This window comes from Eleutherodactylus coqui, chromosome 6, assembly GCF_035609145.1.
Source record: "Eleutherodactylus coqui strain aEleCoq1 chromosome 6, aEleCoq1.hap1, whole genome shotgun sequence".
Classification (NCBI taxonomy): domain Eukaryota; kingdom Metazoa; phylum Chordata; class Amphibia; order Anura; family Eleutherodactylidae; genus Eleutherodactylus; species Eleutherodactylus coqui.
Window position 1 is genome coordinate 118,851,681 of NC_089842.1, and position 12,721 is coordinate 118,864,401.

Genomic DNA, 12,721 nt, shown 5'->3' on the forward strand with positions numbered 1-12,721 from the left:
CTGTGATTCATGGCCCGATATCGCACATTCCACCCTGTGAAAGCCTGTGGATGTGAGGCTTTTTCATATGAAAACAGCCTTACATCACTACGGGGAATCCCTGAGGGGAATCCCTTCATCCCTGTGAGGATTCCCCCACTGGCAATGAAGGGATTCATTAAGGCTGTCCCCATCTGGCAAGCGTCTAGGAGATTCATCTTCTATTTTTTAGAAGGCTCATGGTCAATTTATAAAAGCAAAGAAAGTTCTGATCCAGTTGCAGAGAGTTGCAACTCTTTGCCTTGTTTTATGTTAGGGATGTGGACATCTAGTGTCATGGATGGTGAATACATTATTGTGTCCCAATGTTGTTGTGTGATACGTAGAGGTGACAACACTCCTGCAGCAGGAACATATTGCATGGTGTCATTTACATGGGAGTAACTAGTTGAGATGTTGATGGTAATAATAATGTAACTCCTCAAACGCTCAACAGAGGGCGCCAACAAAACACTGACAGCAGCTTCCACCTTGCGACAAGCGCGCGTGCGCAGTACGGCTGATGGCGTCACATGAGCCCCGCCCACCCATAGGAGAGGCCGTCCGCTGTAGTGAGCGAACCCCTGAGGGCTAGTCCTGCGCATGCGCGCTCGGCCAGATCCGGGTATTTGGCAGGATGAGAGCTGCTTTCCAAGATGGCGGCGGAGGGAGGAGGGAAGGAAATGAACGAAATTAAGACCCAGTTCACCACTCGGGAAGGCCTCTACAAGCTCCTCTCTCATTCCGAGTACAGCCGCCCCAACCGGGTGCCCTTTAATTCGCAGGGCTCCAACCCTGTCAAGGTTTCATTCGTCAACGTCAACGACCAGTCCGGTAACGGGGACAGGATCTGCTTCAATGTGGGCCGAGAGCTCTACTTCTACATCTATAAGGGCGTCAGGAAGGTAAGAACACCCGGAAGGGGGCGGGGCCGGGCTGACGGCTGCTATACGGGGGCCCGGAATGGCGGCGGTGTGACTGCAGAGTCAGGTTACAAAACACTGCTGCTCAATGGAGGCTCTGTCATCACATGAGCTCCACACCCTGCTGCGTCCTAGCGGGCTGCGCTGGATGTCACCCCACTGTGGGCGGGGCCTGGTGGAATACACCCAGGGGGGCGCCTGCAGGTGGGCTGTCCACCTGCTCACTACCTGGGGTGCCAGCACACAGATGGTTAACTCCATCTATGGGACCTACGGTGACAGGAAGACTTACCTACCCTCAGTCCTCGCCCTTCAGGGTGATGTCACCTGATGCCGCTGAGGACAGGTAGGTACAGATTGCTGGAGCGGCAGGGGTGTAGGAGGCGGACAGCACCAGGGATATTGGGTATCTGACGGCCTCATTAATAACCTCATAACGATACAGAATATTGTCCGCAGCCCTCAGTATACTGGCACAGCGCTGGGTAATCGCTGCGGGCACTGTCTGGTGCCCGGTACAGGACTGGGTGCTACTTGTAAGCAGTAATGACCCTGGGTGCTGGCACTGCCCTCACTAGGCATGGTGTCTGCCTGACCTTCTGGCTGATACTCCTTGGAGGCTTGTGCCAGGGGTAGAGGGGGCGGAGGCTGGTGCCAGGGCGCCAAGGGGAGAGGGGGCAGACTTGCTGCAGGACCTCTCCCACTATATCTTGAGGGCCTGTTGCTCATAGACATCATTCTCACCTCCTGGGATTTTGGACCTCGGATGTCTGTCGCTGCCCATCTTCTGGTTACCCTCGAACATGGCATCACTCGGGCTTCCATGTATTTCTTGGACCTCCCGGTTGTTTGGCCTCTGGTTCCTGTTACTTGCAGGAGTACCATAGCTGCTGCAGTACCCCTTGTGTCCGCTCCCCCTCTGTTGTAAACGGCTCACATGGAGCGCTCTTTGGGGTTCAGCGTCATCCAATCAACTTGTCAATTTATACTTTATTGGGTGTGCAACTTAAATTTTTTTGTGTGTACCTACCTGGTAATATGGGCAGCACCTGTGGGATGCTGGGGTACAGGTGGAGAACTGGTCAATATTCCTGGCACCTGCGCAGTGTGGAATTATTTAGTATTTGGCCTTACCTGTCGGTATGAAGGGGGGAGGGGGAGGTTAACCAACCCTTGGGGGGAGGGGTAACCCTTCTACAACCCCAACATCCTCCTGTGCTGTATAGTGATTAGTGATAACGGGCTCATTCCCATATGGTAAGGACCTCAGCATTACTAACCTGCCTTGTGATTTCTGGGCACGTGCCATGGAGCGGTCACATGACCCCTACCTGGCACAGGTGTGCCGTGCAGCCTGGATTTGCATCTCTAGTAATAGTGTGATAGCTGAGCGCCCGGGCCGCACCGCACTGATCTGTAATCTTGTTGTTTCTTCTGTAATGATGGCAACATTGTAACATTTTATGCTTTTGTCTTGTTTAATACTGAAGTGGCCAATTATAAACCGCCCCCCTCCTGCCAATCTGCAGACTCCTTGTCTAGGGAAGTAGTTCTGATCACTGCACTGATCTCATGCTGAGCTTCTGCCTCTACACTGCAGCCAGTGTGAAGAAGAGGAGCAGCAGTGTAAAGTATGAGGAAGGGACAACACAGGAGGTACTACACTCATCTCCAATAGACAACACAGCACAGATGTAGTCGTTGGCCACAGCTAAGTAATAAGATGAAGAGCGGCTACCTGTAAGCATGTGTCACTGCTCACAACTGGACATCTGCTGCAAGTGGAATTTTTTTTTTCCCCTGGTTTGGGTGAAATCTGAGATTTGGGAACCTGTATGAGAACAAGGAGGTCAGTGTCCCCCTCGCTGACAGCTCCTTGTCTGCCGGTGCTGCTGCAGGTGGCAGGCTCTCCGGGTCTCCTTCAGGGGCCGATGGCCTGCGTGTATCATGAATGAGAAGTGGGACATGCCACTGCAGATGTATGGACTGTCATGGGGTCTGTGCGCTGTCTGATGAGAGTACCCTTGGCCACAACTCGCCCACATGGGAATTGTGCCCCCGGCTGTTAGTTGGCACCTTTTAGGAAGCTGTATTTCTATATAAAAAGGCAAAGTCAACACTGCACTATGCTGAGGGCGGAGCCTGAGATGGGGCTGTACTAGGCTCCGCCTCCACAGGCCCTGCATAGTGCTGCATGCAATGACTGTTTAGGTTTATGGAACTCTTCTGAACCAGTGACCCCTCTAGCAGCCCGGACTGTTGACCTTTTAAAGGGTTATTCAGCCTTTCACAAGATTCCACAGGTTAAAGCTGCAGAGAAACTTCAAAAATATTAGACCTCCCTTTTTTTATTGGGGGGGGGGGGGTGGAGATTTGAATTCTCCAATTCACAAGCAGAGCTGCTTCAGAAACTTATTCTGCTGCCCTTGAAAATGAGCAGCAGTTTAGCTCCATGTGACAGTCATGTGACTTAACCTCATAGTGGCCAGTGTTTGGCTCTTAAAGGACCAGACCCTTTTTGGTAATTTTATGCAGATGGTTTAATGGCCCAATATTTTTCCCCTTATCAAGCTGCCAAAACTATCTTGTAGTGTTGTGTTTTTTTTTGTTTTTTTTTTCAGGACACAGGATTATTTTATTAAAGAAAAAAAAAACTTCTCCCCAAATATTTATATTTGTTTTGTTAGGGGTAATGTATAACAAAAAGTTAAACAAAAATGTTCATTTACAGTTCTCTTATAAATCTGTATGTTAACAGTAAAGTGAAGTCCAGGGATGAGTTCCCCACTTGTTTCGGTCATTATGATACCTTGTACAGCCTTGGGTTACAGGGCATCTGTGGTGATGGTTGGGTCTGCCATGGGCAGTTTTCCTCTTCACTACATAGTACTGAGGTTGCGCTGGTATAAACGGTCTTGTCTTTGGGGTCCCTTGCTGTCGCTGACAGCTGGGCAGCCGACCTGGTTCTGCCAGGTTGCAGGAGCTTTAGACTCGCACTGTACACTTACAATGGCGCTGGTGTAAAGCTCAGGACCAAGTCCCCTGCATGTACAGTGCTTGGTCTGAAGAGGTCTTTCCTGGTACCACCATTTATACATGATCCATAGGATAGGGTCTAAACGTCTGCTCACCGGGGGTTTGAGCGCGTTGATCTTCCTCTGTACTATGGAAGCAAGTGGAGCGGGGCAGCGTGCACACGGCTTCTGTTTTACCATACGGTGCGCAGATCTCAGGATTGTCCCTAACACCCAGACACTTATTCCCTATCCTGTGGAGTAGGGAGAACGGTCTTTAAAGGGGTTGTCCCGCGGCAGCAAGTGGGTCTATACACTTCTGCATGGCCATAATAATGCACTTTGTAATGTACATTGTGCATTAATTATGAGCCATACAGAAGTTATAAAAAGTTTTATACTTACCTGGTCCGTTGCTGGCGTCCTCGTCTCCATGGTGCCGACTAATTTTCGCCCTCCGATGGCCAAATTAGCCGCGCTTGCGCAGTCCGGGTCTTCTCCTGTTCTCTATGGAGCTCCGTGTAGCTCCGCCCCGTCACGTGCCGATTCCAGCCAATCAGGAGGCTGGAATCGGCAATGGACCGCACAGAAGCCCTGCGGTCCACAGAGACAGAGGATCCCGGCGGCCATCTTCAGCAGGTAAGTATGAAGACGCCGGACCGCCGGGATTCAGGTAAGCGCTGTGCGGGTTGTTTTTTTAACCCCTGCATCGGGGTTGTCTCGCGCCGAACGGGGGGGGGGGGGGGGGGGGGTTAGAAAAAAAAAAAAACCGTTTCGGCGCGGGACGACCCCTTTAATGGGGAAACCCCTTATAGTGATTGGACAGAGTAAGAAAAAACATGGCTGGTTTCTTAAAGAATACCAAAACCCTTCCTTTCCACAGGTTGTCAGGATGACAATGTAATGATGGCGCCACCTGTCTCTGGATGGCGGACCACTAAATAATTAGAGCTGCTCATGCTTGTCGGGTGATCAGATGACCCTCTCTACTGGTGGTCTGTCGGGGGTTCTGAGCCTGGTCGCTGTGTGTGCCCTCGCACATCAACTGGTGCCAACACCCCCTAACAGCCTGGTCAGCACGGCCCCAATTCATCGATGTGACCATCCAGCTTCTCACATTCCAATAGTTCTCCCCACCCTTCTTCCCTCTCAGACTCTGGTAACGGGGTGAAGTCTCTGATTGCATCGTAGAGGCGTCTAGTGGTCATCAGGCTGAAAAGAGGTCCCTACACACAAGGAGCCTCTGACAGCCTTGTTATAGGCCGAGGCTGGAACCACTTTTAGTGACCTCGGGTGGCAAGACCGTTCATCTAACCATTTACATACCTGCCTGAGATGTAACTGCATGCCGAGTTCTGCAGCAAATAGACAACTTCTACCGGCTGGGGCTTTTGTTGACAAAGTATATTAAGAGGTGAAAGTCCAAGATGAGCATCGAAAGAGGCAACCAGAGAAATGTCTGCTGCCAGGTGGTGGAGATGTCAGCTGTAACTTGGTGTTGGGGTTGTGGGCGGCCGTACCGCTGCTGCCAGGCTCCACCCACTTTAAAAATAATGGCACGGCTGGTGTAAAAAGCAGGCACAGGCTGTACCAAATATCTGAAGAAAAGTTATATCGTATATAGAAAATATGATTTATGTAAAGTGAAAGCTTTCCAAGTATTTACTGTGGATTGACCAGTAGCTCAGCATGTTCCGCAGGTATAGGGGTGGGGTTACTTATCCTATTGGCTAGTATAGCCTGCTACTGGGACTAGGAGGGTCTGTGATGGGACTTGGGTGGTAGAGAAACGGATGACATGCAGCACGGATGGTCACTCGGCTCTCCTATGGCACAGACAGGCTTGTCTAATGCGTGACATGAAGTGTTGCTGTCTTCTCTGATCTCCCAACATGTCGCTGCTCGGAGTAGTAGTCCTGCCACTGACAGTTGGAGGGGGATTCTGTGTCCCCTGAAGGAGGTGGCTGCCCTGCCTCTTCTGATCTCCTGGAATCTGAGGTTTGGCACTCTTATGCTTCTGCTTGTTTCTAGGAAATAATGGGTGTGTATCTTCCATAGGAGAAAACTCTGCTGCCGTGATTAAAGCGTGACGTGTATGAGGTCACACGTGTCGGGGCGCCTCCTGTCACATCCCTTCTGAATTTAAAGGGGTTTTGCCACTAAATACACATCTCCATGGAATAGGTGATACACTTATGATTGCTGGGATCCCAGCTGTCGTGGGACTGGTCCCTGTGAACGGAGTAAAGGGCATGCATGAGCACTACCTTGCTGTTCACAGTTGTTGTGGTCACTGGGGATCCCTATGGTTAGACCCCTAGTGGGAAAGCTTTGCTTTTAATTTCCAGTCATTGTTACAAGCCTTGTATGAAAAATCTGACTTTTGGCTTGAAGGAATGCTGCCCTCCAATAGGTGGTGTTGCAGAGATTTTATTCCATCTCCCTTATTTGCATATTACCCAGAGGAGCGTGCATGGCCATTTGAGTCTTCTCTCCCAACGTTTAGCTGCTCTCCCTAAGGAGAAAAAAAGGCCTTTCTGACCCCCGTCCCGGGCCTCTCACTAACAAAGCCAGACTCCTACTGTACACTGATGGGCAAAAACCCTGAAACAGCTGTCTGTACATGGAGTCTGGCTTTGCTTTTAATTCCCAGTCATTGTTACAAGGCCTGTATAAAGAGTCTGACTTTGGCTTGAAGGAATGCTGCCTTTCAATAGGTGGCACTGTGGAGGATTTATTCCATCTCCCTTATTAGCCCCTTTTGAGCAATGCTGCTTCTTTAAAGACTGCAGTATATCTAGAGGTGATGTTTTCTGTTGGGACTCAGTCTGTAAATAGTTTTGCACCCATTGGATTAAGCTGGTGTATGTTTTATGCTGGTTTATCATAGATTAAGATAATGCAGCATGTCCTATTAGCCCGTGTGAGGCCTTAAAAGGACATCCCCTTCTGTAAAGGACCTGCTATTGAGCAGCTGTGATCACCAGGGGGCGCTACAGTGGAATGGACTTTTCTTCTGCAGTGGCCTCTTCAGGTTAAATGTTGTATTGCATGGCAGCAATTCAGATGAATGTAAGACATACCATAATTGTACTCCAGGGACGTTGTGATCGTGTGGTGCCCACCACTATGACATACACACCGGGGATGTTACTTGGTGCTGCACCATTGCCTGATGACTAACATACTGCACCTCCCTGAATGCAGTTACAACAGTGATCAGCATTCTGAATACCCCAAGGGGGTCTTTGGATAGTTGTGTTTATGCTGTTCTGTACAGATCAGACACCCCAGCTGACTATTCTTGTATATAGCACCAACATACTGGGTTACAATGTAAATAGTGCAATGTCAGTGACTTCCTATCAGCCTCGCAGTAAATAAGACTGTCGCCCTCTCTTTGCCCCTCTCTGAGGGCAGCACAAGGCAGTGCCTGTCACACTGATTACAGTGATAGGTCTGCTGTGTGGATCTGTGCAGTAGTTATGGAGAAACTTACCTTTATCAGTAATGGCACATGCATAGAGGACTACTTAAAGTAGTCCTGGATATTCATGAGCTGCACTCGGCTACACCCACCACGCCCTCCAGTCAATGCTTTTTGCCTATTACTATGCACAGAGAGCTGCCAATCATTGGCTGTAGGGCAGGGTGGGTGTGGCTAACTGCAGCTCATGAATATTCAGGACTAGTTCTGTGTCTGCTACTAATATAACCCAAGTTTCTCCCAAACTTCTGCACAGATCCACACAACATAAATATCACTGCAGTCGGTGTGACTGGCACTACATTCTACAGCGGGCTGCAAGAGGATGGCGACTGATTCCCTTTATTTAAGCCTATTTATGGATGTTGAGATTAATTCCACCATTGTGTACATCGCAGTTTGGCGTGTTACAGCTTTCCCTACAAACTCCACCGCCTGCATTCATGTTGTGTATAAGAACACTGTCATGCGGTAATATGTTTTCATTCTATGGTGAAGGGTTTGCCACCACTCTGTAAGGCCGAATGCACACGGGCGGACTCCCCACCGCTGCACACGGCCATAGGATTGCATTGGTTTATGCAATCCTATGCAGACAGCCCCGAGTTTGATTGTGGAAAGCTCGCGCGATAACAAAGTTGTGGTATGTGTTATTACAGTGCGAGCCTCGCGGGGGGGGACTATATAAAAGAATTAACTCAGGCAACCCCTTAACCCATTTTACGTCCTAGCCAAGTCCCTGATGATGTAAAAACATGCTCCCTGTGGGAATTAAAGCCACGTGGGCTATGGACGTGACCGCTCCATGCTGTTGGTGCCCGGAGGTAGTTGACAACATGGAGCTGTCATCCGCAGGAAGCCCCGGGAACGCTCGCCTCCCTGCAGTTCCAGGAGCAGCTTGTTGAGCGCCTTCTGGGTGAGACCTCTGCACCTTAGCAAGCTTATGAAGCCTCACAGAATGCCACTTTTTACACCCCATCCCTGCCACTGGAGTCAAGAAATACCCCCAAAAAAGTATGGGATGAGGTGTACCCAATTTTTATTGCCCCTTGTGCCCATCCTAACCAGCCTCTGTAATTACCCCTGTGTTTTGACATACCACATTCTTACTTTTATCTAAGATTTGGGGAATGGCATTCTATTTTTTTTTTCTGCACACGTGGGCAATAGGGCCTGGAACTTATTCAGTTGTGTCCTGAAATCCAACGGGTGTTCCCTCTATTATCGGCCTTTTCAAGCGTAATCTCTGTTCTGAAAGCCCCCTGTTGCTCCTTCTGGTTTGGGCCCCATTGTGCATACGGACAGAAGATTAGGGCCACAATGGGTATGTTTCTGAACATGGGACAAACGGGGGGGGGGGGGGGGGGGGGGGGTCCATTTTCGGGTGTAAATCCTCATGTTCATGTGCATCATAGGAAAAAGTCTTGTCTTTGAAATGACATATTTGCAAAAATATGATATTCTATTTTATTTCTCCTCTAAATTGCATTAACTCCTGAAAAGAAACTGTGGGGTCAAAATACTCCTGACCCCCCCCCCCCCCCCCTCAGTGAATACATTAAGGGGTGTAGATTTTAAAATGGGGCCATTTGTGGGGTATTTAGCATTCTGACACCTATGAGCCTTTGCAATCTTGGCTTGGTGTAGGAAAACAAAATATTCCTCAAAATGTTAATAATCCATGTTAAATTTGTACGTCTCCTAAATGGTTAACAAAGAACGAAAGCTTTTCAAATGTGTCCAGAATGGAGTAAACAGATGAAAATATATATTTTATAAATGTGTACAGTATGTTTGCACATATTAGATATAGTACAATCAAAAATGTGAAAAAATGGCAAAAAAAAATATTTCCCACTTTTGGCGCTTCTTAATATACACAAATTCTATTGGGCTATTTTTACTACCTAAATGACATGTGGCGAAAAACAATGTCCGAATCACTTGGATATACTACTTTATTCCAAGTACAGCAATGCAATGTTTTTCTCTCAAAACGCATCGCAGTTACATAAACTGCAGGTCTACAAGTGTCCGTTTCTTGGACTGATATTGCACTAGCCTGTGTAAATAGAGCTTTTAAAGTGTTTAATGCTGTTATATGCAGCTACCATAGGACATGCCTGCAGGAGGACACTGGCACTGCTGTTACTGATGATGATCACACAGTTATAATAGAGGAGATCACAGCTCATCCTTCTGACTGCAGTTATGGTCTGTAGCGTATTTAGGCGAATATAGAAGGTAAAAACTCCTCCCCCTCCCTCAACAGGCAGCAATGGTATAGCTGTGCTGATGCATCATGGGATTGATGTGAAAGGGAAACAAAAAAAACTTTCAAGATGGTGCCTGATAAGCATTAGACAGAGTGCTGCACTGCAGGGAAGTGACTGGAATACACAGAGGAGACCTCCAGACTGTGACAGGCAATCAGGGGAGGGGTCAGGAATGGAACAATGTTTTTGCCAGAATGGCCCTTTTAAAAAAAAAAAAAAGGCTGCTGACGGGGGTCATAGAATGTCTGGGGATCATCAGCAGGCCCGCGGTGTCAGATGTTCATCCTGATGGGAGCCTAAAGAATATTTCCTGCTCCTATTATCTCCCCCTGATTGCCTCAGAGCTGCCGCTTGGTTAACGGGTCTGTGAAGTGTCAGCGGTCCTGCGTCACGGCTGCTAATCACAGTTGTACGCGCCACAACACATCTCTCCCTTCTATCACACAGCTGGCTTGGGTTTCTGCATCTCCTTCACTCTTTTCTATGCAGATTTAGTGTTGTTCTGTGTGGCACCACACTTAGGGCTCGTGCCCACGACCGCGGTGTAAATCTGTAGTGGAATTCCGCAGCAATTAGGTTCTATTGAACCAACCTGCCAATGCCGACATGCCTAATTTTACCGTGTACTTCCGCTGCGGGAAACAAATCGCAGCATGTTCTATTTCCCGCAGATTTACGTCACGAAAGGTTGCCACTAACCTGGTATTAATGGAGACTGCGGAAAAACGTGCGTTTTTCCGCAATTGCCAGTGGCCCTGTTTTGTTTACAACCGTGGAATTCCGCGACTACTGTGGACATAAGCCCTTAGGACCCCTGTCCACGGGCGGTGGGAAGTCCCGCGGGAGCTGCTGCCGGTCAGCCTTATCTGATAGGCTGGCTGCGGAGAATTGGGGCAATTCGCAGCATGCTGCGAATTGCCTGCCGTGAGCGGAGAATCGCAACGATCAGCTCATCCTCCATCGTTTATGCAGCATGAACAGCATAAATGACAAGCTTCAGTAGTGACTGGCCGTTATGTTATGTCAATGGAGAGGAGCGGGGGGAGTGAAATCTCCTGCAGCCGCCCCACCCCCTGCTGGCTGCTCCGTGAGTGAGCCCGTGCTACGAGCTCCCTTGCAGCAGCTCGAGAGAGAGTATGTGCGGGGACGAGGGTCGGGAATCCTTTGCCCAACATTCGTCCAGTGTAAATGGAGCTTGAAGCCACCTGAGCGGTTTCTGACTGTTTTACAGCCGTGCGAAATATGCAGCACTAAACCTCCATGTATTGCGCATGCAAAATCACACACAGCGTGTCCTATTGTAGGGTGTATGTCATGCATAAATTAATGCGCTGCATTGTAAAAAAAAACAAAAAACCCCCCGCAGTAAATATGTAATTGTTCGTGGGGTTTTTGTTTTTTTTTTATATGCAGGCTGCTATGCCCACAGCAGGCAGAAAAGCGATATGCCATCAGCTTGCTTGTTGCCCGTTTTAAGGCTGGGTTCAAACAGGGTGGATTTGCTGTGGAAATTCTGTCCAGAATATCGCTGCAGCACATCTGCATGCGGCCGCTGCTCCCGGGATTGGCCAGCCATGTTGACGAGATTTGTCAGAAATCTCATCCAGATAGGGCGGTCAATCCGTTGCGGCAAAGTCGGCGCTGCGGCGCGGATTCCCTTGCTGCAGCATTTCAAATTTAAATTTTTTTTCCCCCCCCTGTTGCGGCCGCACTCTTCTCTATGGGAGCGCTGGCCACAAGGGAAAAGCGTGTGGCCAAGCCACTCCAAACCCGCAGGTTTTGTAGCAGTGCTTTCCCAGTGGAAATCTTGTGGTTTGGCCGCAGCGAAAAAAACTGCAAGATTTCCGGCGGGATTCTGCAGTGTGGGAACCTAACTGTGCAAACATGCAAACAAACGCAGCTCTGCAAGTAGTAAAACACAATGTAAGAAGAGCAGCGGTTTACATCCGGTCATGCGGAATTTCAAATTCCCCATGTGGAAAAAATCAGCCGTGCAGAGACTGCGACTACTGCAACTACTGGCGTCAGATCCGCAGCAAACGCAGCCTGACAGTTGGGGCTTTTTTCTCCCAGCACCTTTTGGACCAAACCGTCTTGCTGAAGCACCTTTGGGGGTGGGGGCTGGTATAAGGCTCCATGTAGGGCAGGACGGGCTTTAGGGTTTGTTTTCTTTTTTTTTCGCAAGACCAGAGCCGCAGCGGTAGCCCCATTCTGGGGAAATGGCGCAGGTTCAAGTGGAGCTGCATGTACTGAATGTGCAGCTGTGGGGAGGAGAAGGCACTGCATCACCTGACCAGCGGCTTGGCGCTCAATAGAGGCCGCCGGGTAAATGGTCGGGGAGCGTTCACACGGTTCCCAATAAGTGAGGGGGGGGGGGGGGGACTGAGTGTGATCCGTATGTGCGTGCGCATGCCATTTATATAGTTTTTTTTTGGTTTTTTTTTCTATTTTGAAAATGCACGTGTTCCTTTTTATTTTCCCCTCGCAATGAGCATTGCACTTCTCCAAGCCCGCTTTCACATGCCCTTGCCCGAGTGAATGCGCCCTCACGCTGGCAGCACGAAGACTTTGAAGATGAGGGGAACGTTGCTGAAATCAGCTGCAGATATGCAGCTGACTCCGGGTCAAAATCCGCCTTAAACACGTCATAAGTGCGGGGAAAACCTGTTAAGGCAGTTTTATTTTTGGTAAGCAAGTCACTGTCTGTCATAGGAAAACACTAGCGGCGTTAACACGGCTTGAAAGCAGACTGGTGCTATCTGGTGTCAGCTGTGTCTGTCTGCGGCCCGTTTAGCTGCATCGGGGGTCGCGTCAACCACAGCTGTTGTGTAGCGCCATAACATCGCACCGCCACTGACCTCGGAGCTGCAGGGACAGTGTAGGCGCTAAAGAATCTGACCAGGTTGGACATCGGCCTACACAGCAATGTGTGGTGGCAGACGCCCATCACGGCCGCGCCCGCTGTGTAGCCTGAAGTCTGGGCACAAGGGCAGCAGAAGTGAG

The 12,721-nt window shown here is 49.4% G+C and overlaps 1 protein-coding gene across 2 annotated transcripts in view; it reads left to right on the top strand.

Annotated features, from left to right (window-relative positions):
* Positions 1–638: 638 nt before the first annotated feature.
* WDR20 (WD repeat domain 20) overlaps positions 639–12,721 on the top strand; it is a 39,418-nt gene continuing 27,335 nt past the window's right edge. The window contains exon 1 of one of the 2 annotated variants that reach the window (XM_066607474.1): positions 639–923. In XM_066607474.1, the coding sequence (XP_066463571.1) occupies positions 675–923 (249 nt within the window). In that variant the 5' untranslated portion in view covers positions 639–674. Of the gene's footprint in view, positions 924–1,119; positions 1,288–12,721 lie in introns of those variants that run through there. The other variant, XM_066607475.1, reaches the window with a different exon arrangement.